General features: G+C 37.9%; 1 protein-coding gene across 21 annotated transcripts in view; it reads right to left on the bottom strand.

Annotated features, from left to right (window-relative positions):
* Positions 1-19,289: 19,289 nt before the first annotated feature.
* Positions 19,290-23,428, bottom strand: part of LOC121589311 — a 191,142-nt gene continuing 187,003 nt past the window's right edge. For 19 of the 21 annotated variants that reach the window (XM_041908179.1, XM_041908137.1, XM_041908145.1 and 16 more), the window contains 2 exons: positions 21,768-21,994; positions 19,290-20,846 (listed from right to left, as the gene is read on the bottom strand). In XM_041908179.1, the coding sequence (XP_041764113.1) occupies positions 20,372-20,846; positions 21,768-21,994 (702 nt within the window). In that variant the 3' untranslated portion in view covers positions 19,290-20,371. The remainder of the gene's footprint in view (positions 20,847-21,767; positions 21,995-23,428) is intronic. The other 2 variants (XM_041908272.1, XM_041908282.1) reach the window with 2 other exon arrangements.

The raw sequence follows: 23,428 nt of genomic DNA, 5'->3' as shown, positions 1-23,428 counted from the left end.
TAATCCACATAGAACAGTAACAAATAATGTATTCGCACCAAATCGGACCATTTTCCCGAAGCCAAGAATCAAACCCATGGAAATTGTTCATTCCATACGATCAAAGGTAATCGTCTCAAATTTTCGAGACCCAGCTCTTCGTCGATGCAGCATAACATGCCTGAACTAAAGAGAATGGCTCACCTATTAGAGGATGATAATTATTACAAACCAGACAACCAAGAGCACGGAAACCAAGAAGAAACATGTGCTGAAGAAGATTATCAAGAAAAAGCAATCATTTTTTTAGAAGAAACAAAGAGGTGACAGAGCAACTGGGAAAATTGAATCCAAAAGTGTCTCCTCTCCCTTACAAAACGGTACCTACCACAAAAGGAAATATAAAATTATTGATAGATTGCTGCGCGAAAGTCAATCTGATATCTTCAAAGTGGGCAAACAATTCAGGCAAAACAATACATAATATAACGACAGAAACAGTTCAGGGTGTAACAGGAAAAGACGAAATTTAAAAAATGGTTAAATTAGATGTTTTTCAACCAATACTACAAGAATGTTTCGAATTTCTTATATTTGATGTCCACCCATTTTTGATGGTATAATTGGAATTGAAATAATTTTCAACAGACACATAAAACTTGTAACAAATAATCCAATTTTATACGTGTCTGGAAAACAAAAAGATTTGAGAATACCTTTACACTTCTATTATCCTTCACCTACCAAGCGCATAGTAAACAATACGACTATAGAAAAGGATATCAGGACAACACACCTAAATGAAACTGAAAAGGAATCTCTCATTATGACACTAATCCCTTTCGAACAAGTTTTCCACGACCCACTAAGGAAACTCACATGTACTACCGAAGTAGAGTGCAATATATGCACCACAAATGATATACCTATTTACCAAAAATCCTACCCCGATCCAATTTCATATAAGGAAGAGGTAGAGAACCAAATTCAGTAACTATTGGACGACGGTATTATTCGACCTCGCGATCCCCATAGAACTCACCCGTGTGGATCGTACCGAAAAAAATAGACGCTTCAGGACAGAAAAAATTCAGACTAGTTATTGACTACCGTAAATTAAATTTTAAGCCGGTCTCATGGTACAGTCGTCAACTCGTACGACTTAACAACATGCCCGTCATGGGTTCGGTTCAAGCCCCAAATAGACCGTGCCGCCATACGTAGGACTGACTATCCTGCTATGGGGGGAAATCAATAAGTCACTGAAAGCCAACCCCACAAGTTGGGTTGGCAGGCCTTGACTGGCATCGGTTGTTGAGCCAAAGAAGAAGAAGAAATTAAATTAAAAAAACTATTTCAGATAGATTCCCCATGCCAGAGATTTCAAGTATTCTTGATCAGCTAGGAGGAAACAAATATGTTTCAACCCTTTATTTAGCATCAGGGTTTCATCAAATCAAAATGCATTCAAAAGATATAGAAAAAACGTTTTCAATTATCTTAGGAAAATATGAGTTCGTTCGGATGCCTTTTGGACTTAAAAATGCTCCGTCAATTTTTCAGAGAGCAATGAACGATGTCCTACGCGAACATATTGGCAAACGTTGTTACGTTTATGTTGACGATGTGGTTATATTCGGAAAAAAAACCTAGACAAACACAACGAAAATTTGCGAATCGTTTTGCACACATTGCAAAAAGCAAACCTAAAAGTACAAAAAGACAAATCAGAAATCTTACACACCTCGATCGAATTTTTAGGCTACATTAGTGCACAAGAGGGCTTAAACCCCAATAAAAAATGGATAGAAGCAATAAAAAAATGGCCAGAGCCAAAGTCTCTGAAGGAACTTAGAGGATTTTTGGGTCTTCTAGGTTATTATAGATGCTGTTGCGCGTTAGCGCAACGCCCGGCCTGCAGATAACTAATTTACCAAAAAAATGTTTTTTTAAGTACTTCGGGATTATTTTATTATGCCTTTAACAGCACAAAATTTTAGTAACCGAGAAAGTGAAACTAAAAATTCGTCCGCTTCCACGCAGGTCCGGGATCAAAAAGAAAGCCCTCTTTCGCAGTCCATGCGGTCACCGGCTATCCGTCAAACGCTCGGTCGATCCCTTTCGTTCAGTCCGAACGTTTATCGTCCAGCCCGAAACCTCTAGCGGCCGCTAGCTGAAGTACGGACGCTCTTTGTCGATCCTCGAACGATCGCGTCGTCACCATAAGTGACAGATGCTTTGTCAGAGATTTCGCCAAATTAACTAAACCTACAAAACTTTTTAGGGGGGACAGAAGCTCCACCCAAAACATACCAATAACTTCAAACGAACAAGAAAAAGAAACATTCGAGAAAATGAAGTTAATGTTAACATCGAGTGACGTACTCGTTTATCAAGACTTAAAGAAAAATTTTACTATAACGACCGATGCATCCAATCATGCCATTGGTGCAGTTTTAAGTCAAGGGGATATCGGGAAAGACCGACCCATATACTTTGCCTCCCGTACCTTGAATAAGACAGAAGAGAACTTTTCTGCCACAGACAAATAAATGCTTGCCATTTTTTGGGCACTTAAAATTTTCAGAAATTACACATATGGACAAAGATTCATGATACTAACAGACCATCAACCGTTAACATTCACACTGTCGGCAAAGAACGTGAACGCAAACTCAACTCAAACTCGAACTCAAAAGATGGAAATCGGACCTAGAAAAACACGATTATAAAATAAGATATAAACCAGGAAAATTAAACGTAGTAGCTAATGCGTTGAGTAGGATACAGGTAAATTAATTAACTCCTACCCAACATTCTGGTGAAAACGATGATTATTTTTACATCATTTCAACAGAAGCACCCTTGAATGCATTTAAATTGCAAATAATTTTGGAAAAAAACGACAACAAATACAGAAACCATAGTCACCAAATCATTTCCGAACAACACACGAATTGTTATAAAAAGAACACGTTTCCAGGAACAAATATTAACGTCTCTGATGAAAGAGTTTTTCGAACCAAGCAAAGTAATCGGACTTATGACATCCGAAGAAATCATGGGACAAGATGTGTATAGGAAAATTTTCAGCCAATCGAAACTTTTAAGAATTCGATTTAAGCAAACTATTTTGACCGATGTAACGGACGAATTAAAACAAGGAAATATCATCAAAGAAACTCACAATATCCGTGGCATCGACGAAAACAAGCAACAAATACTAAAAAGACAATATTTTTCCGAAATTACACAATTGATCCGAAAATTCCTATCCTCTTGCGACATATTTAATGTATCAAAATACGATAGACATCCCCTCAAGATACAAATACAAGAAACCCCCATCCCAAACTTCCCATCCGAGATCATACACCTCAATATCTATCAAATTGAAGGACAATTATTCATTTCAAGCATCGACAAATTTTCAAAGTACGCTAGAATGATACCTGTAAATTCAAAACATACAGTCCATTTACGAAATGCTTTTTATAACACTATCACTTCACACATAATACCATCATCAGTTGTGATGGACAATGAGAAAGCCTTCTTATCCACTGAAATTAGAGGAATGATGCTAAACCTTAAAATTAAAATCATTACCACTCCCAGTAGTCATTGCGAATCAAATGGACAAATAGAAAGATTACACTCGACAATAACAGAACTATACAGAATTCAGAAGAAATGAACTCCCAACCTAAATTGCAAGTCAATAGTCTGCATTGCTGTAGAAAAATATAACAATAGCATTCACTCTTCTATCGTGAAAACACCGAAAGAAACCTTATTTGGGATCACCAATAATTGCACATCTCCTGCGCAACTCGAAGAAATCAGAACCAAGAGACACGAGGAAGTCTTGGTTAACTTACAAGAAACGCAATTAAAATCGTTACAAAAACATAACCGAACAATAATTGAACCACCGCATTTAGAAACAGGTCAAAACGTATATGTGAAAGATAAGGTCATAAGAGCAAAACGTAAAGATAAGTTTAAAAAACAGTTTGTTCAGAGAAACAAAAACACAACTTTTAAGAATGAATAAAACAATAAAATCCATACATCAAATGTGAAAAATATAAAGCTAAAGGAAACAAGGAACTAACCCTTAAACAAAAATTTGAAAACATCGTAGCAGATAAAACAACAAATCGAAATCCAACCGTTACAGCATCCCTTTTATAATGGCTGCATTCGACATAATTGACCTGACGAACAAACCAGTAGCAATAACAAGTACCGCAACAACGAGACTCGTAGAAGGACGACAGTAGACAGTTGATGACTGAGTGCGTTGTTTCACTGTCTCTGCGTAAATTCGTAAATTATTGCGTTATTTCGGCCTAATTTTCGTCAAACTCCCGCTTAACTGTGACATAAGCTGTCTCTGGTAGTCCTGCCTTCAATTGTTCGCCACAACCTTTCCTGACTTTGCTGTATTCTTGCGTTTGTTCCTGAGTCCGGTGGCATCTATCTGCAACGGCAACTAAAATGGAGGGAGTTTGTTGTGACTACTCTGTGCCACTTGAATCGCTTGAATGTGGTATTATGTGCTCGTTCTGTGATGCAGTATATCACTTAGCGTGCACTAAATTACCTTTCACGGAGATCGAAGAGGTAAAACGGACGGCATCTGTTCATTTGAGCTGTGCAGGTTGTTCGAATGCTCTTGGCAATCCACATAGTAAAGCAGTTAAAACAACGGGAATGCAGGTCTTACTGCCGCTGTCGAGGTGATGATACTTGCCGCGGCTCACCAAACTCCTAGCGAACGCTTCAACGTACCGCCCCCAGATGCCCTCCCGAGTGGAAAGCGTAGAAGGTTGTTCCGAGACGTTGTTGCATCCACGGATGCCATAGTTGTTGACAATGCTCCACTATACCCTGTAAATACAGACACCGACAATAATCACCATAGAAGTCGCCCTTCACTACCACTAATAGTAACAAGAACCGATACCACCATCAACCAAAATAACAACCACGTCGATCCCAACCGTGTCACAACTACCAAGAACAAACTATGTGTTGCTACATCGCTTTTAGTTTGTTGAAAGCGGGAACAACCATTGGCTCTATTAGTTCACTAATTTTTAAGGTTAGAATTATCGCTGCTCTTCGAGATAAAGCACTTACCGCAGGATCTTGGCCGGTCGGGCTCGGTGTGCGTGAGTTAATCTCACTCCCGCAAAGGCCGTCACACCATCGTCCTGAACTTACCAACACAAACACAACTATACCTGTTCGACATAGCCCGATGCACCCTGTACAATTATCACCCGATATGAACTGTACCTTAATATCGCCTGCTCCACCAAAAACAACTACAGCTACACCAAACACCGTCAAAATGCACCAAACTACTGTTCAACATTTTTTCTTAAGTAATAATCACACAACTGTTTCCTCGAAAAGCACTGCGCCACTGAATCTGACTTGTCACTTGTTTACACGATATAACAACACGTCAACGACACGATCTCTCACCGATGACCATGCACCAACCTACACACGCTTACCACTCAACGTCCGTTCCACGTCTATAACTGTATACTATCAGAACGTGCGAGGTTTACGATCCAAAGCTGATGAGTTCCGTTTAACTGTATTAGCAGCGCATAGTCCGCTGTTGTGTTGTGGTACTCACGGAGCCTTGGCTCGATCCCAGCCTTCCCACAGCTCTCCTATTAGGCGATGCGCACTGTGTCTATCGATGCGATAGAAATGCCGCAAACAGCTTTCTATCTCGAGGCGGTGGAGTACTAATTGCGGTGAGTTCCGCTCTCCGCTCTCAAGCGCTTCCAGTGCTTGCGCAAACACTCAAATTCGCTAGAATTCGCTCCCGACGTACTGATTATACATTGCAACCACAGCACGGACGAAGGAAAAATAAATGCACTACTGGACACCGTCAACAGCATTTGCGACACACTAGGTCCAAACGACAGATTCGTGCTCGTGGGAGACTTAAACCAACCCGCTCTTTCCTGGTCGTCTGCGCAATCGAATCATGAAACCCCTTTTGTGTTTTTTGAACTTCATACTAGTTCAGTACGTAGCGCCCAATTCGTCGATGGACTGCACCAGAATGCGCTTTACCAGCTTAATAACAACACTAACTCTGTGGGGCGCATTTTAGACCTTGGATACGGAAATTGGTCAAGTGCAGCTGTGTCAAACTCATTTCATCAGAGGGCCGCAAGTACAGATTTTCAGTGATTCGTGGGCCGCAAAGTTGAGAATAAAAATATACCTCAATATTTATATAAAATACTGTTTAATATCATTATAGTTAAACAAATTGACTTTTTGTACTCCTCGATTCAAATCTGGAATAGTTACTTATTTACAAAATTGGCTATGTTTTTTTTAATGGTACACTTTTTTATTTAAAAAAAAATATTTTAATGTACTTTTAAAGCCACGTGCATTATTTTTATCTTTATTATTAAAATAGGACATTTCTCATTAGTCGCGTTCTAACACGCCAGTTTTGTTAGAAAATATCGCTCAACCACACTTTTTCACTGAGATAGGGGAAGTCTACCAGCCTGTTGCAAATCTTTTTCAAGCCATCCGAGCTATCCACCGCTGGATGAATAACAAAATTTTTTGCCTGCAATTTTTTGACAGATCAAGAGGAAAATTGTAATAAAACGTGTTTAAACATTATTTTCCGCTAATATCCAAGTTCCAAAGGGTATATGGTGGTATATTCATTTCTTATTACAAGACCCCATATTTTACGAATAATTTTGTTAAATTATGAAAATTTTATCTGACGAAGATTCGTGGTGTGTGATCCCATAAAGATCGGCAAATCTTGTTTTGACACTTGAAGAGAGATGATTCGCGAATTGAGGTATGGACTGGATCCGTTTCTCACTGCAGATTAGCCGCTCCGTGCGACAAACTGACTCAAACGGTTCCGAATGGCTTTAAACGGCTTTTAGGCTTCGGACGGCCGGTCTCGTGGTACAGTCGTCAACTCGTACGACTTAACAACATGCTCGTCATGGGTTCGAGCCCCAAATGGACCGTGCCGCCATACGTAGGAATGACTATCCTGCTATGGGGGGGTAATCAATAAGTCACTGAAAGCCAAGCCCCCAAGTGGGGTACAGGCAGACCTTGACCGACAACGGTTGTTGAGCCAAAGAGAAGAAGAAGAAGGCTTCGGACGGCACCGAACGGAACTGTTGGTTTAATTTGACTGGATTCGGAGTCGCTATAGCTAAGTTCGAAAATGGTTTAGAGCCGTGGATGCAATTCTGACAATCCATCACTAGTTGTTGCGAAGTTTCCAAGTGTGTGTATCAAGTGATTTTCATTCCTCTTTCGTTTGTAGAAAGTTGACGCAAATCTATTTTTATGTATAGAATGTGCAATCGAGTGAGCACAAAATTATGCCAATATTCAGAACTTAATCGAAACATAATACGACTGAGTTTGTATTCAATTCAATGTTTCTTAAGGGTCTCGATTGTTCTGTACGATTGTGTAGAATAAGATTATGAGATGTTATGGGTACATTCATGTTAGATTCGAAAAATATACCAACAAAATGATTGTTCTTGTCTGGAAAATTGTATACACTTATACAAATAGTAATAACAGATTTTTGGTTTGCAGTGCTTTTAGCAATTCTCAAAATATTCTCACGGGCCGCATTCAGCATTGACGAGGGCCGCCAGTTTGACATACCTGGTCAAGTGCAACAACTTCTTCGCTCATACGCGTCAGCGAGCACTCGCTGCTGCCAATAGACTGCTATCTCCCACCGCTCGAATTTGATTTGAAAATCACAGCATCGTCTATGAATCACGTTACCACTGTTGCGGAAATGAAGCTCAATTACGCACGTGCTAACCTTACTAAACTCAAGAGACTGATCTGCTCCTTCAACCAATCCTTTGAATGCTCAAACTATACATCCATTGACCATGCCACGAACGATTTCTCAGAGTTTATGCGGTGTTGCGTAAATGTGTTCCTATTAAAAAGTCCCATCGCGGACCGCCGTGGAGTGACCGCACATTGCATGCCCTAAAAAAAGCAAAGCGAGCCGCTTATGACTATTTGCGCGCTAGTCGGTCCACACCGTGTCGGCTTTACTACAATGGTGTTCATGCACTTTATCGACGTTATAATAGAGTCTGCTATCGTCGATATATACGCCACACTGAACGAAGCTTGTGAAAGTACCCTCGCCGCTTTTGGAGCTTTGCCGACAACATGCGCAAGTCAACTGGCCTTCCCGGGACTATTCGGTATAAGGATAATTGTGCACACTCGCTATTAGATATTTGTGAACTTTTCGCCACGCGTTTCGAGGATAGCTTCCTTTCTAACATCACACATCCGGAGGCTGATGCTTCCGCACTCGTGAACACTCCGGCAGATGCAATTCATGTCACGCTACCTATCGTCACCGAGACCCTGGTTACCCAAAAAATCGAGCGTCTCAAGTCGTCATACTCCGAGGGGCCGGATGGTATCCCAGCAACAATTCTCATGCGTTGTGCCGTATTGGTAGCTCCTGTTTTAACTAAGATTTTTAACGAATCTTTGCGCACAGGAACCTTTCCATCACTGTGGAAGGTCTAATGGCTAACACCCATCCACAAAAAGGGCAGCAAAAACGAAGCAGTGAACTATCGAGGTATTACCTCTTTAGCTGCCTGCGCCAAAGAGTTCGAGCTCCTCGTCTATGAACCATTAATAGCATCTGCCGGCAAATACATCAGCATCAGCGATATAAAACCATCTACATCATCTGGACCTGACAATAATCCTGCATATAGTTTGAAGTACTGCCGTCAATTACTCGCACACATTCTTGCCAAAATATTTAATGATTCCCTTATGCGTGGCACGTATCCTGCGTCTTGGAAACACGCGCGAATGGTTCCTATCCATAAGAAGGGCAGTCAACTTCATGCTTGCAATTATCGTGGCATTGTTTCCCTATGCGCTTGTGCAAAGGTGTTTGAGCTCATTCTATACAATCCGCTACTCACAGCAGTTCAAAGCTATATGAGCCCTAGTCAGCATGGAATTTTTTCTTCCACCACAAATCTTGCTGAATTTGTTGATTTCTGCTTCGACCACATGGATCGTGGTATTCAAGTTGATGCAGTATATATTGACTTCAGGGCTGCGTTCGATAGTATCTCTCATGATATTCTACTCTCGAAGCTAAAAAAACTCGGTTTCCTCGACTGGCACGTCACCTGGCTGCGTTCATACTTAACTGGTCGTTCATAATACATAAGCATAGGATCTCATCGCTCTCACTCCTTCACCAGCTCCTCCGTAATGCTTCAAGGGAGTAACTTGGGACCGCTACTCTTCCTCATCTATATAAATGATCTATATTTTGTTTTACCGCCAGGCCAACACCCAATGTACGCCGACGACGTAAAAATATTCGCTCCAGTTAGAAACGACAGTGACTGTGTACGCCTTCAAACGATCCTTGAGAATCTCGACAGCTGGTGCAGCAGAAACGCCCTCCAAGTGTGTGCTGATAAATGCCAGTGTATATCATTCAGCAGAGCCCGTCTCCCCATCACGTTTACATACGCTATGCTCAACACGGCTTTGGTTCGCACAACACGTATCCGTGATCTGGGGGCGCTACTCGATCAGAAGATGTCATTTCGCCCTCACATTGATAGCGTTGTTGCGAAGGGAAATCAGCTACTTGGTCTAATTACGCGGACCTGTAGCGAGTTTACCGTTCCTATGTGCGTCAAGTCGATCTTCTGTGCCATCGTAAGGTCGTGCCTGGAGTACTACTGCCCGATCTGGTGCCCGCTTGGCGTTGGTGACATCAATCGCCTCGAAGCCATTCAACGGAGAATCACCAGGTACGCGGTTCGACTCCTTCCATGGCAATGCCACCATGCTCGGCCCTCCTACCATCAGCGGTGTCTGCTTCTCGGACTTGAACCACTCTGCTCTCGTCGTAAAAATGCCCTATGCCTTTTTATATTCCGACTCCTTGACGGAGAGATCGATTCCCCGGCATTACTAGCCAGCATCAATTTGTTCGCTCCCTGTCGGATTCTTAGATTCAATTTCCATCTCCGTGTACCGCGTACCCGCAACAACCATAGCCAGGGACACCCTATTATACGTATGTGCCTCGAGTTCAATGAAGTGTTAGATTTGTTCGATTTTAGTATGTTTACATCTACGTTCAAGGAGAAATTGCGTCTACGTCATATTTAATGTTTGCTTATAACTAGAGGTTTATTTATATGCTCCTTAATTTAATAATAAGGTTGCCGATTAGGCACGATGGTCCGTCGGTTATATATATGAAATAAATAAAATAAATAAATAACTAAATAAATCAACCAACATGGATTCGTGCCTAAGAGATCAACTACGACAAATCTGATGCAATTCGTTAGCGGCTGTTATAAGTTCATTGATGATGGTATGCAGGTTGATTCCATTTACACGGACATTAAGGCGGCGTTTGACAGTGTGTCCCTCAACATTCTTCTGGCAAAACATGATAGACTCGGATTATCACCAACCCTGGTAAAGTGGATGAAATCGTAATCTGCTCTGTATTCTGTAGTGGAACCACTGTTGTTTCTGCTCTACATGAACGACTTGTGCACGGCACTCCCGGATAATAGTTGCCTACTCTACGCAGATGATGCTAAAATCTATCGTGAAATCCGTGAGCCCGAGGACCATCTTCAACTTCAAGCCACTTTGACTGAATTTGTCTCCTGGTGCAAGCGTAACGCACTAAGCGTCTGTATCGATAAATGTGCCATAATCTCATTCAGCCGTTCAAGAGCTCCAGCGCCGTTTAATTATACGCTTGATGGTCAGAACCTCGAAAGGGTGAACTGTGTAAAGGATCTACGAGTCTTCCTAAATGCCAAACTCTCCTTCGAAGAACAGATAGACCAAGTAGTCGCTAGTGGCAATCGGCTACTTGGCTTGGTCATAAACATGACGCGCGAGCTTCGTGATCCTATGTGTTTCAAGACACTAAATGCATTAAAAAAAGAAAAAGGAAGAAAGAAAAAAGAAAAGCCTATTCTGATCAACGAGCAGAACGCAACAGCACGTCACCTCTTTACTACAACAGAGTTCATTCTCTCTATCGCCGATATAATAGATCCTGTCACCAAAGTTATTTCCAACAAACTGCACGTTCCCTCTGCAAGTACCCTAGGCGCTTTTGGAGTTACATGGACAAAAAACGAAATCTACTGGGCTACCAAGCATTATACTTTATGACGGTGACAGTGCCTGTGCCCTGCCAGAAATGTGTAAATTGTTTGCCTTGCGCTTCAAGGACAACTTCGCTTCGCTAACTACTGGTTCAGAAGATGTGGCCGATGCTCTCTCTGACACACCTGTTGGTGCACTGCTCCCTATGCTAGCAGTCATCACTGTCGATACGACCACCTCTGCCATCAAACGTGTCAAATCCCCATATACCCCTGGCCCAGATGGTATACCGGCCGTTATCCTAAAGTGGTGTGCCTCTACGCTTGCTCCCTCGCTGATGAAGATTTTTAAGGCATCCCTGAGATGTGAAACCTTTCCTGCCACTTGGAAATCTTCCTGGATGACACCCATCTACAAGAAGGGCTGTAAGAATGATGCTGTAAACTATCGTGGCGTAACCTCACTCAGCGTGTGTGCAAAGGTGTTCGAAATGCTAATCTACGAGCCATTGTTGGCCTCGGCCTGCAACTATATTAGTGTGAATCAACATGGTTTTGTACCCAGGCGATCTACAACGACTAATATACTAGAGTTTGTTGGCAAATGCCATAAATATATCGATACCGGTTTACAACTAGATGCTATTTATACGGATATCAATGCAGCATTCGACAGTGTATCGCACTTCATCTTGCTAGCGAAACTCGACTTACTTGGTCTCCCAAACCCTATGATAATGTGGCTTAGATCGTACCTTACAGATCGTCAATATTCTGTGAAGTTAGGCCTGTACATGTCAAGTCCAGTGCATGTACCTTCTGGAGTCCCGCAGGGCAGCAACCTGGGTCCTTTGCTGTTCCTTCTTTTCATCAACGACGCGACGTTGATCCTTCCGGCTGATAATCATCTATTGTACGCAGATGACGCGAAAATTTTTCGTGTTATTCGAGAACTAGAAGACCACGCCCGACTGCAAACTTCCTTGCATGAGTTCCAGTGTTGGTGCAACCGTAATGCTTTATCCCTATGCATAGATAAATGTGAAGCCATCACTTTCAGTCGTTCTCGCTGCCCATCATTATATGAATATGCGTTTGATGGACAGTCCTTGACGCGACAGCAATGTGTTAAGGATCTAGGCGTTTTGCTCGATACAAAATAATCATTTATGGATCAGCTGGTTCACGTAATAGCCAGCAGCAATAAAATGCTAGGACTAGTTATCAATAAGACTCGCGACATAAACATAAACATAAACATAAACGTAAACATAAACATAAACATAAACATAAACATAAACATAAACATAAACGTAAACATAAACATAAACATAAACATAAACATAAACATAAACATAAACATAAACATAAACATAAACATAAACATAAACATAAACGTAAACATAAACATAAACATAAACATAAACATAAACATAAACATAAACATAAACATAAACATAAACATAAACATAAACATAAACATAAACATAAACATAAACATAAACATAAACATAAACATAAACATAAACATAAACATAAACATAAACATAAACATAAACATAAACATAAACATAAACATAAACATAAACATAAACATAAACATAAACATAAACATAAACATAAACATAAACATAAACATAAACATAAACATAAACATAAACATAAACATAAACATAAACATAAACATAAACATAAACATAAACATAAACATAAACATAAACATAAACATAAACATAAACATAAACATAAACATAAACATAAACATAAACATAAACATAAACATAAACATAAACATAAACATAAACATAAACATAAACATAAACATAAACATAAACATAAACATAAACATAAACATAAACATAAACATAAACATAAACATAAACAAACATAAACATAAACATAAACATAAACATAAACATAAACATAAACATAAACATAAACATAAACATAAACATAAACATAAACATAAACATAAACATAAACATAAACATAAACATAAACATAAACATAAACATAAACATAAACATAAACATAAACATAAACATAAACATAAACATAAACATAAACATAAACATAAACATAAACATAAACATAAACATAAACATAAACATAAACATAAACATAAACATAAACATAAACATAAACATAAACATAAACATAAACATAAACATAAACATAAACATAAACATAAACATAAACATAAACATAAACATAAACATAAACATAAACATAAACATAAACATAAACATAAACATAAACATAAACATAAACATAAACATAAACATAAACATAAACATAAACATAAACATAAACATAAACATAAACATAAACATAAACATAAACATAAACATAAACATAAACATAACATAAATAAACATAAACATAAACATAAACATAAACATAAACATAAACATAAACATAAACATAAACATAAACATAAACATAAACATAAACATAAACATAAACATAAACATAAACATAAACATAAACATAAACATAAACATAAACATAAACATAAACATAAACATAAACATAAACATAAACATAAACATAAACATAAACAAACATAAACATAAACATAAACATAAACATAAACATAAACATAAACATGAGGTTTCTTAGAGTTGCAAAATCCGAATGGTTCTTCATTCAATGTTCGGTCCCTTTTTATACCCCCGGAAGCCCATACAATTTTAGGCTGTTAGGCTATCCTTTCCGAGGATAAAAAGTACATAAATGTACGTACGCGTGAGTGCTGTGTGTTAGTGTTTGTGACGCATATTTATTCCACTTTTACACGTAGCGTACCCGGTTTCTAGATTATGGTGATCGCACACCACGCGAATTTACAGTTTGATACATGCGTAACGGATTTAATAATCGCGACCGTAACAATCTAAGATAAACATTGTAAACAAAAACCTACTAACACCAGCCGAGATCAACCTAATACACCTGAATCTTCAAGAGCAAAAACATCAAGACCGACATGATTGAAGAAATTACAGTTTACGTCAATACGTTAAGCCGTAAAAGACGATCTGATCGTGTACATCATAGAAATACCGAACCTTAGCACAATTTCGTGCGACACCCTACGTGTAGAGCCAGTGGTTAAAAAGAACGAAAAGGTCAGAATATCAGCAACACATTACCTGAGATATCAAGCGAACGTACTCACGCAAACAGGAAGGTGCCAGAAGCTAAGTAAGATATCTTTATGCCAAATAGATGAAGTAGAAGACATCTCAATGCACAAATGTGACACAAACCTAATATTAGGACACCCAATTAATAAACATTCGAAGATACGACAGAACGAAATACCGTCGTAGAGATGAGCCCAACGATAGTCCTAGTAAACGATGTCGATGATACTCTAAACACGACCTGCGAAGACATCGAGAGACACCTGAAGAGAACATTCCTGATCCACTTCCAAAATTGTTCCATACGTGTGATGAACTTAAGCTTTGCCAACAACGAGATAGCCAGAATCGAACAACCTGTGTTCACGCTATCCACAGACCTCGGAGTCAGCAGAACCGACGCCAACCTACACGGTTCAAACACCCATGGTGTATTTATTGAGAAGGTGAATTATTTGCGTGTTTGCTGGGTGCCATAATTCAGTATTGTTATGTCAAATCGCATGCAATTTTCTATACCCCCCTCCAGCCCTTCCCGATTTTAATACCGGTGTCCATAGTATTTTTATGTCAAGTCCTGAAATGTCAATTTGCTCTGAAGCACTTTAACTCCTAATATCCATACTCCTTGCAAACGCCTTAGAAAACATCAACCTGCGAAAACTGGAACACGTTTTCACACACCACGCTACCTGGCCAGCTTGGACGCTGACGTTAACTTTATTGGGCATCATGGCATTAACGCTTGGTAATAAAAAAAAACGCACCACAACCATTCAGATATCTCCAACTGCAACCGAATTAAAAAACCTGGCAACAATTCGATACTTCAAACCACCGACTCTGGCCAACACTCATCGCCGTTAACCAGGAGGTTCAACGCTCAAAAAGGAGAGCAGTTACCACGATCGCAGCAAACGTTCTCACGTTTCGATCACACGCGCATCCGTCTTGCGTCGTCAGCGACTGTGACTCCGCGCGTGTGCTGAACAAGAAGAATGGATCGAAGTGAAGCAGACAAAGTAATTAACAAATAAAATTAGTTCTCGACTTGCAGCCAACCCAAGCAGTTGACTTTTTTAAAAAACACCCACTCGATTGGAAAAGTGTAACTTACATGCAAGGATGTTATAAGAGACCAGGTGGTGAAATAGCCCTTCTGATAGCTAGCTGTTAGAGAACCCTCGTGTTACTTTTCTCAAGTTTTTGTACGCAATTATTGAAACTATGTTCATTTTTCATTAAACTTAAATTAGATTATAATTATAAAAAGATTTTTCTCATCCGAATTAACCTTTTGTTTCGTTAAACATGGTCTCTGATAAAATCCTTGTATAAATTTCACAAACTGGCCAATATGACCCTCCAAAAATATCAAATTACTAAGTGTGTTTTTTACAGGGTGGCCACTCGAATCAAGATTTTAATTTCCCGGTTTTTTCCTGGTTTTTCCCGGATTTTTTTGGTGTTTTCCCGGTTCACTATGTGTGCCGGTTTTATCGATACTTCAATTCCAAATTATTATATCATACGTTTTCAAAAATCGTTTTGTAGAGGATGGTAAGTAAACACGGGCATTACGGGACAAATGGACACTTGTCATGAAACTGGATAAAATTTATTAGTGAATTATTCAAAAATATAGTATACAATCTGGAGGTGTGACAAAACATTTGAGAACCATTTTTGGCATGATTTCTATCAAATTTGTACAAACTAATTTTCAAGCATGCGCTCGTTTGTGGATCTAATTTGGCTACTATGGATCTTAAGCTATTTAAATATGCATTCTATATATTTTCGGAAGTTTTATATGAGCAAAAAACTGATGAAAAAACTACAAAAAAAAAAAAAACATTACAAACATTGCTTTTTGATGGTTTTGCATCATGACACGAACGTGTAAAGACTTTACCCCGTGGCCAAGATATTTTTCATCTGCTATCAATTATTGATTTACAGATGTCATCACTGTAGGGATCGAGAGCAGCCAAGAAAATAAATATATATCATAGATTCGAATAAGGCAAGTAACAATCATTTAATAATGATCAGATAATCAGATAAGAACATACAAATATAAGTTTATTAAGTAGAAACATGAAAACAGTTAAGATAGAATAGCGATTAACGAAAAGTATCGGCGCATTCAAAATAAAAATCAGGCTAATCGCAGAGAGAGTGAGATAGCGAGAGGCGATACATCCGTTCGTATGGAAATGTCAAAATAGGAGGCTTTTCGAGGAGAGGAGGATAATCGTCAGTCTTGTGATTGATCTTAGCAAGCATGGACGCGACTATTCGATTGGACGGAATAAAAAGTTGTTATTAATAAAAAAAATATTTCGGAAATCACCACAATCACATAACCTTAAAAAAGAGTAACCGGAAGTCATGGACCAACCAGCCACTGGAGAAAGCATACAAATCTGCGAAGAACGGATTTCCTGTTAAACAATAGCCATTCATTATGCTGTTACTCGCACGACGCTGATGATGCACCTCACGAATAGATACAGGAGATTTCAGTGGGTTTCTTAATTTTGTAACCCTTTCTTGACTATGTTTTACGGGAACTGTATTTTATGTGATAATAAAACAAAGAAGCAACGATGCGACGCCATCTCAACCATCAGTGCCAGTGTGGGAACCCAGTCACTCGGGCGGAATGAAGGTAGAGGCCCGAAACCAAAATGCAAAATGCCAATGTATAGGCGATGTGTGATTGGATAACCTTAAAATTGCTAAAGGGGACAAAAGTTATCGTTTCCGTTCAAAAATTGGGATCGCCCACTAAATCTACCGTTAGATTCGACACGACCGCAACTTCACGAGAAATGAATAACAAAAGATGAGTGTGCAAGGTAGAACAAATAGGCACACCATACCCGAAATGTGCAAGAACTGATATCGGTGAACGTAAGTATTGCACCAGTGCGAATGAGAAGTATAGTACATATATTGCGTACCATATGTGAGAAACGGAAAATGTTGTCCTTACACATTGGTGTGATGTTGATGGCCTGTGGTAAGTTGGGAACAATATACAAAACATCCCAATAATTGATAATACACTTAGTACGATGGTAAACAGTGATAACAAAAGTTTGTGATAATTTCCCGGTTTTTTTGGGGAATTTCCCGGTTTTTCCCGGAAAAATTAAAGCCCGGCTAATTCCCGGTTTTCCCGGTTGAGTGGCCACCTTGTTTTTACCATCTAGTCGATTAAAATTAATTAAAATTTATTATTTTAAAACCAAAACGACAAAAAAAAAACAAAAAAACACAAAAGGAATAAATATTCGCATTGTTTACAGTTTTGCTCTTGTTTACATTCGTTCACACTTCTCTGGGGAACATGGCTATCATATATGATAGCCATAAAAAATGTAACCAAAAACCGCTTGGTCCTCTGGGAAACATAAACAAAAGAATTGTATATACGTGTAAGCGTCGTGTGGCATTTACACTGTTTCTACACTACCTTTATTGCGAGAGTCATTGTCAAAATTGTATGTAAAAATGTAGTTTCACTGGAAAACTTTTTTGTTTTAATATTTTTTAATAAAGCGACTCATGTTAGTTTTGTTGTCCAGAAAAACATGTCCCTTGTGTTTTGGCGAGTTGGTAGCAGTGGCACGTTCCTTACACCGATCTACCTTCATTAGCAAAACGGTATAATTCTCACTAAAAAATATAGCGGTACTCCGGAATAGTGAGAGATCTTCAGTTGAATTTATTTGTTCGAGATCTGTTAGGTTCACCCAGGTGAGCGGTATTGAAATGGATATTGGATTGGAATGGTATAAATTGTTTTTTATAGGAAAAATGGTACAAGTTGTTACCTGGCTATCAATATGCATTCCGTTCATTTGCGACCGATCTTTCTAATAAAAACAAAATACATACGGGTGGCCACGACAGTCAGACTTTATCATAATGCCAAATTTCTCAACACTTTTATAAAATCTTGTCAAACTCATTATAGAGAAAACGAAATTTGATTGTTTTTTTTTTGTTGTTGTAGTGACACATGGCTAAATGTGTGAACTGCGTCTAGTGCGTGCTAGGCTTAACACCACTCACAGATTAAGGACTGTCACCTGTTGGTGTCAGTGTATCCTGCGGGCTCTCACTTCTTTCTCTCGTCAGTGCCCGCCTAGATAGGAAGTCGAGCGGGTCTCCGTCCTCCGTACCTATGTTTTATTTAGTAATAAAGTAATAAAGTTTATGTATTTTTATCTATTGTATTCAACGAATACAACATCTTTCACAAATTATATGAGAATAAAACAGCAACAACAGTTTGTTGATTTTATTTAAATTTTACTCCGGCAATATTAGAATGAAATTTATTTTTATTTATATTGTCACTGTTCCTAAAATTATAAAACAGTAGAAAATCTCATGTTTTGCCAAATTTATCAGATTAATGTTGCTCTTGAGGTCGTAGGCTAAATGATGCTACCATTTGTTTTCATATGATATCCGGTAAACCAGATATATTTTTAACAGATCATATGTTTGCTATTTAATGAACACAATGGTCTAAAGCAGAAATAAAACCATTTTATATCTTTTTATCCTTTTCTTGAAGAGACTATCTTAGTCAAGTTAATACAATTTTATTAATCAATCCTAGGTTCTCTATTGTTTATTTTGTTTTCCATAGCTTTCAACAAAAAGGAACCAAACGGAGAATGCAATTTAGAAATGGTAAATTTTGGGATTTCACATGATGTAAATGTAAAAAAATTATGATGGTCATTAACAATAACAATTAAATATCAATAAAATGTGATAAATAGATAATGATTGTAACATATATATATATATATATATATATATATATATATATATATATATATATATATATATATATATATATATATATATATATATATATATATATAGAATATATATATATATATAGAAGAATAACCCAACAAACCGTAGTTAATTATAATAAAGTAACAATAAGCTTGCTCACAATTATAGTAACAAGCACATCATTGATGCTAATATTGCAAACGAAATCTTAGGTTATTAGTTTTCTTTTTTGATTTTCCTCTGTTTTTTTTCTTAATTTCTACATCAGTTCATCGAAGTCTTTTTCCATTTCTATTACACTATTTGTTCTATCTTACAACTATTACATATAAACAATACAGTAGCCAGTTTACGGTGTCTAGGTCCAAACGGTTCATAGAACATTAAAAGACAGGAAGGGAAGGAGGTGCGTTGATAATTGCGACTTATTACTGTAGTGAATAAGTAAATGCATTAGCTTAGGACTGATTTGCAACTGTATGAATAGTAGTTTGTAAGGGCAATAGTTTTTTTTTCATTTTATTTTTATTATGATTATTATTATTATTATTATTATTATTATTATTATTATCATTATTATTATTATTATTATTATTGTTGTTGTTAATCAATTATTCGTAGTAAAGGTGAGTCACAACAACTACTTTTTCGACTGGAATTCAACTATAGAACCTCCTTAGACTATATGGAAAACATATGCTGAACTTTATATCTTCGGGATCACAAAAAAAGCATTCTCTCAGTCCGCTTACTGTTAAACCCGCCACGTACAATGTTTTCAATGAAAACCTTCTTTCATGCATTAGTTGTAGAGAATCGTGTAACAAATTTCAACAGGGTTTCCCACAATTTATTGATTGATGCCCGTAATTGTTTGGGATTTTCTGACGATTTATTAATCATTTCCCATAGATGTTTGGTTCTTTCCCACGATTCATTGGTATCGTCAATTGAACATCCCATTGAACACCAATACAATTGAACCAAACAATTAAGAAAAATGTACAAAAATCGTAAAAACATAGACAAAAATATATAGGAAACAACCAACAAAATTCGAGAAGTAACTTAAAACCTTGGGAAACCCTATAAAATGACTATAGCCAAAATAGACGCCTGGTAAAATTGCCTTTTTGTTCTCTATCTTCTTTAAAGTCTCCAGTTTCGTTTATTACAGGTTTATTCATAAAACAGCGCTTAGCCGATGAGAGAGAGTCGACTATTAGTTTTCCGGAGATGAGCTCGCCACGGGATAATCTGCTCACTGTCATCGTTGTCCTCATTACCACACACAGTATCACACTGTGTGGGTGATGTTACATCCGGTAGGTGATATCCATGAGCAGTTCCGCCTTCGAGCTTTGCATTGCTAATATTTTCTATAGAACTACGCCTACCGTTGCTGGGTATTTGGTGACTTACAGTGCCTCCCGAAACACCGTGCATTATTTTACCAGTGCTAACGCTTCCTTGTCCAAAGTATCCAGATCCTGAAGAATTGGTAGATTGGAATTGATATTGGTTCTCCTTATTATAGCGCAGCAGACCCATTTCTGATTCTGAGCCGTATGAACTAATATTGTCGATCGACATGGCCCTTTGAGTGATCCGGGTGCGCCATGAATCTGATCGGCGCTGCAACTCCTCTACTTTTGGCGTATATATTGATGACCTGACAAAGACAATAATGAAATTTTCCAGTTATTCAAATTCAGATTAAATATATCCATCTAAATGAGGAGGAAGCACTTATGACATATTCCTTACGCAGAAAGATAATCGTATGGGTCGACAATACAACAAACGGTGAGAAGGTTCCGCTGTCAATAAAGGATAGATATAGATTTTAACTGATTCAACTGATGATTCTCTGGAACCAAATATTTCCATATTTTTGTTGCGAACATTGTAAATACGAGTAACGAAAGTGTTGGTAGTATCTACAATTGTTACAACTAATAGCGGGATTCGCCAAGCAATGTAAATTTACCCGAGTTCAATACATGTTCATTTCTGTTAACAATAACGATTGTAAAAAACAGTGACGATTGTCAAAACAAAGACAAACATTGGTGAAAAAGTAGAGTAATACTATAGTTGACTGTCTATTTGTATCGCAAACACTCTTGACAACCGTTTATTTAATGACGACTTAGAACCAATCGTTAAAAATAACATATGTACTTTATGTATTCGCAATATGTCGAGCAATTTTCAACGATTATGGTTAGCTTTGAACGACTGTTGATTTTGATACATTTCTTTTGGTATACCAACTATTTTTTTATAAATTCAGATAGTTTACTTTTTTTAATAAAATGCAGGATCATCGTTATTGGGCAAATTCATCAACACAACTCGCTGAAGATGTTACTATAATACTCAAAAATCCTAGAACAGGCCTGTAAATATACGCTTTTCCACTTTTACAGATAGAACAGCTTCGAAACAAAACAACTGAACTGAAGAACACGTACTTAGATGACTGACTGAAGAGTAACGAGCTTGTTCTCACACTAACGAAGGTAGATTGAACGGTTTGTGCAAGGGAGTGTCATAAGTGCATTTCCCCACAATGGGCCTTTTGTCTTACTTCAATTTATTTTCTGCTTCTTCCTTGCGTGCAATGAGGTCTCTTTTCCATTTCGGAATCGCTGACAATCGACGATCCTCAGCCTCTCGCGCTAACCGTTCTTCAAACTCTCTCTTAGCCTTTTCTGCCGCTTTTTTTGCTAACATCTGACGCTTCCAATCGGGAATTACATTTCCAGCATTATCGCGCTCAGGTACCTGAAAAATCTTATCAGCTGTATGATAAGGCTATCGAGAATAAAGACCAAAAACACAAAATGGATGGATAGCGTGACGTGTGAACGTGTGATGGCGTGTAAATTGTGCGTGATAGTTAAAGAAAAAGACTTAAGCGAGATAAAAAATAGTTTCCATGTGATCAATACATTACAATGATACTACTTTGATTTAGTTGGTCAAAACTGCTGCACTCTCGAACCGTTTGGCAAACTTTTTTTTCATAAATCTTTGGGCTTCCCAAAATCACGAATTCTAGCGTATGTACATACAACAGGAGCCTCTATCTTGAGTTACCTCAAGACAGGTTTACAGGGTTTCACTTAAAATTTTGTTCATAACTATTCACCACGCGCAAGATGTTTTACTACTGTTATTTAAAGTTGGTTTTTGATACCAATACTTTTACAGTTCTTCCACATGACACAAACTAAACTGGACTAGCACTAAACTGGTTTAGCAGTTCTTTGCGTTGTTTTAAAATAATGTAGAAAAACTCAAAATCTATTGTGATACTAGTTCAGTCGGTGACAGCTGGGGGGTCGCAAGTAGTATCTCCGGCTTCGGTTTTTTTTTCAATTTTGTTTTTTAAATGTTTTATTCCTAAAATTAATTTTTTTCAGAGTTCTTCCACGTACTGATCACTCACTGTATTTGTGTTGTTGTTGCGATATTTTCATTGAGAAATATAACGTTTCAGGAAGTAAGTTATAATTTGCCCAGTAATGGCAAACAGTTATAGATGCTATAATTTTAACCGCTGAAACTATCACCAAAAAATGACTTGCTCTCGCAAGGAGCTTTCTTGCGAGAGCGCTTATGGTACGAAGCTGTTACAGGGTTTTGAATCATATAAGGGAATATTTTAATCACTTCGGGGAATGTTACAAATCGGTAGGGGAATGTTGCAAATCGGTAGGGGAATGTTGCATGCAAGCTGTGGAAGTTTGCAATCATATAGGGGAGTGTTGCAATCGACTAGGAGAATTTTGCAAGCATACTGTGGAGCTGTCATCAGATTGTGAGTGCCGCTGTAAATACCTCAAAATATGTTTGTCAATTTTCCTAACTTATCATGTTTAATTATGACTCCGAAGCAAAATTTCTTTAGTTTATCATGTGTACAGCTGAATCCCACACGAAAACAACTCTAAATGATGTTTAAAAAACATCATCGGTATCGTGAGGAAACAGATGTAAAATGGATATGAGATTTAAATCAGCTTTTGATAAACAAGTTTTAGAGAGTTATTACTTGAAATGCTCAAGATGACACACTTGCCCCAATTTCCGCTATCTCTTAAATGCGGCTCTCAGTTTTATAACATCGTACATAGCTCCTGCGCCATTGCTTGAAAGCTGCTTTGCGCACGCTGATTTTTTATCCATAACTTTTGTTATTAGAGTTATAACACTTATCGAACGACTTTTACAGCGCAAATTATA

Source organism: Anopheles merus, chromosome X (assembly GCF_017562075.2).
Source record: "Anopheles merus strain MAF chromosome X, AmerM5.1, whole genome shotgun sequence".
Taxonomy (NCBI): domain Eukaryota; kingdom Metazoa; phylum Arthropoda; class Insecta; order Diptera; family Culicidae; genus Anopheles; species Anopheles merus.
This window is presented reverse-complemented; position numbering and strand designations above follow the sequence as displayed.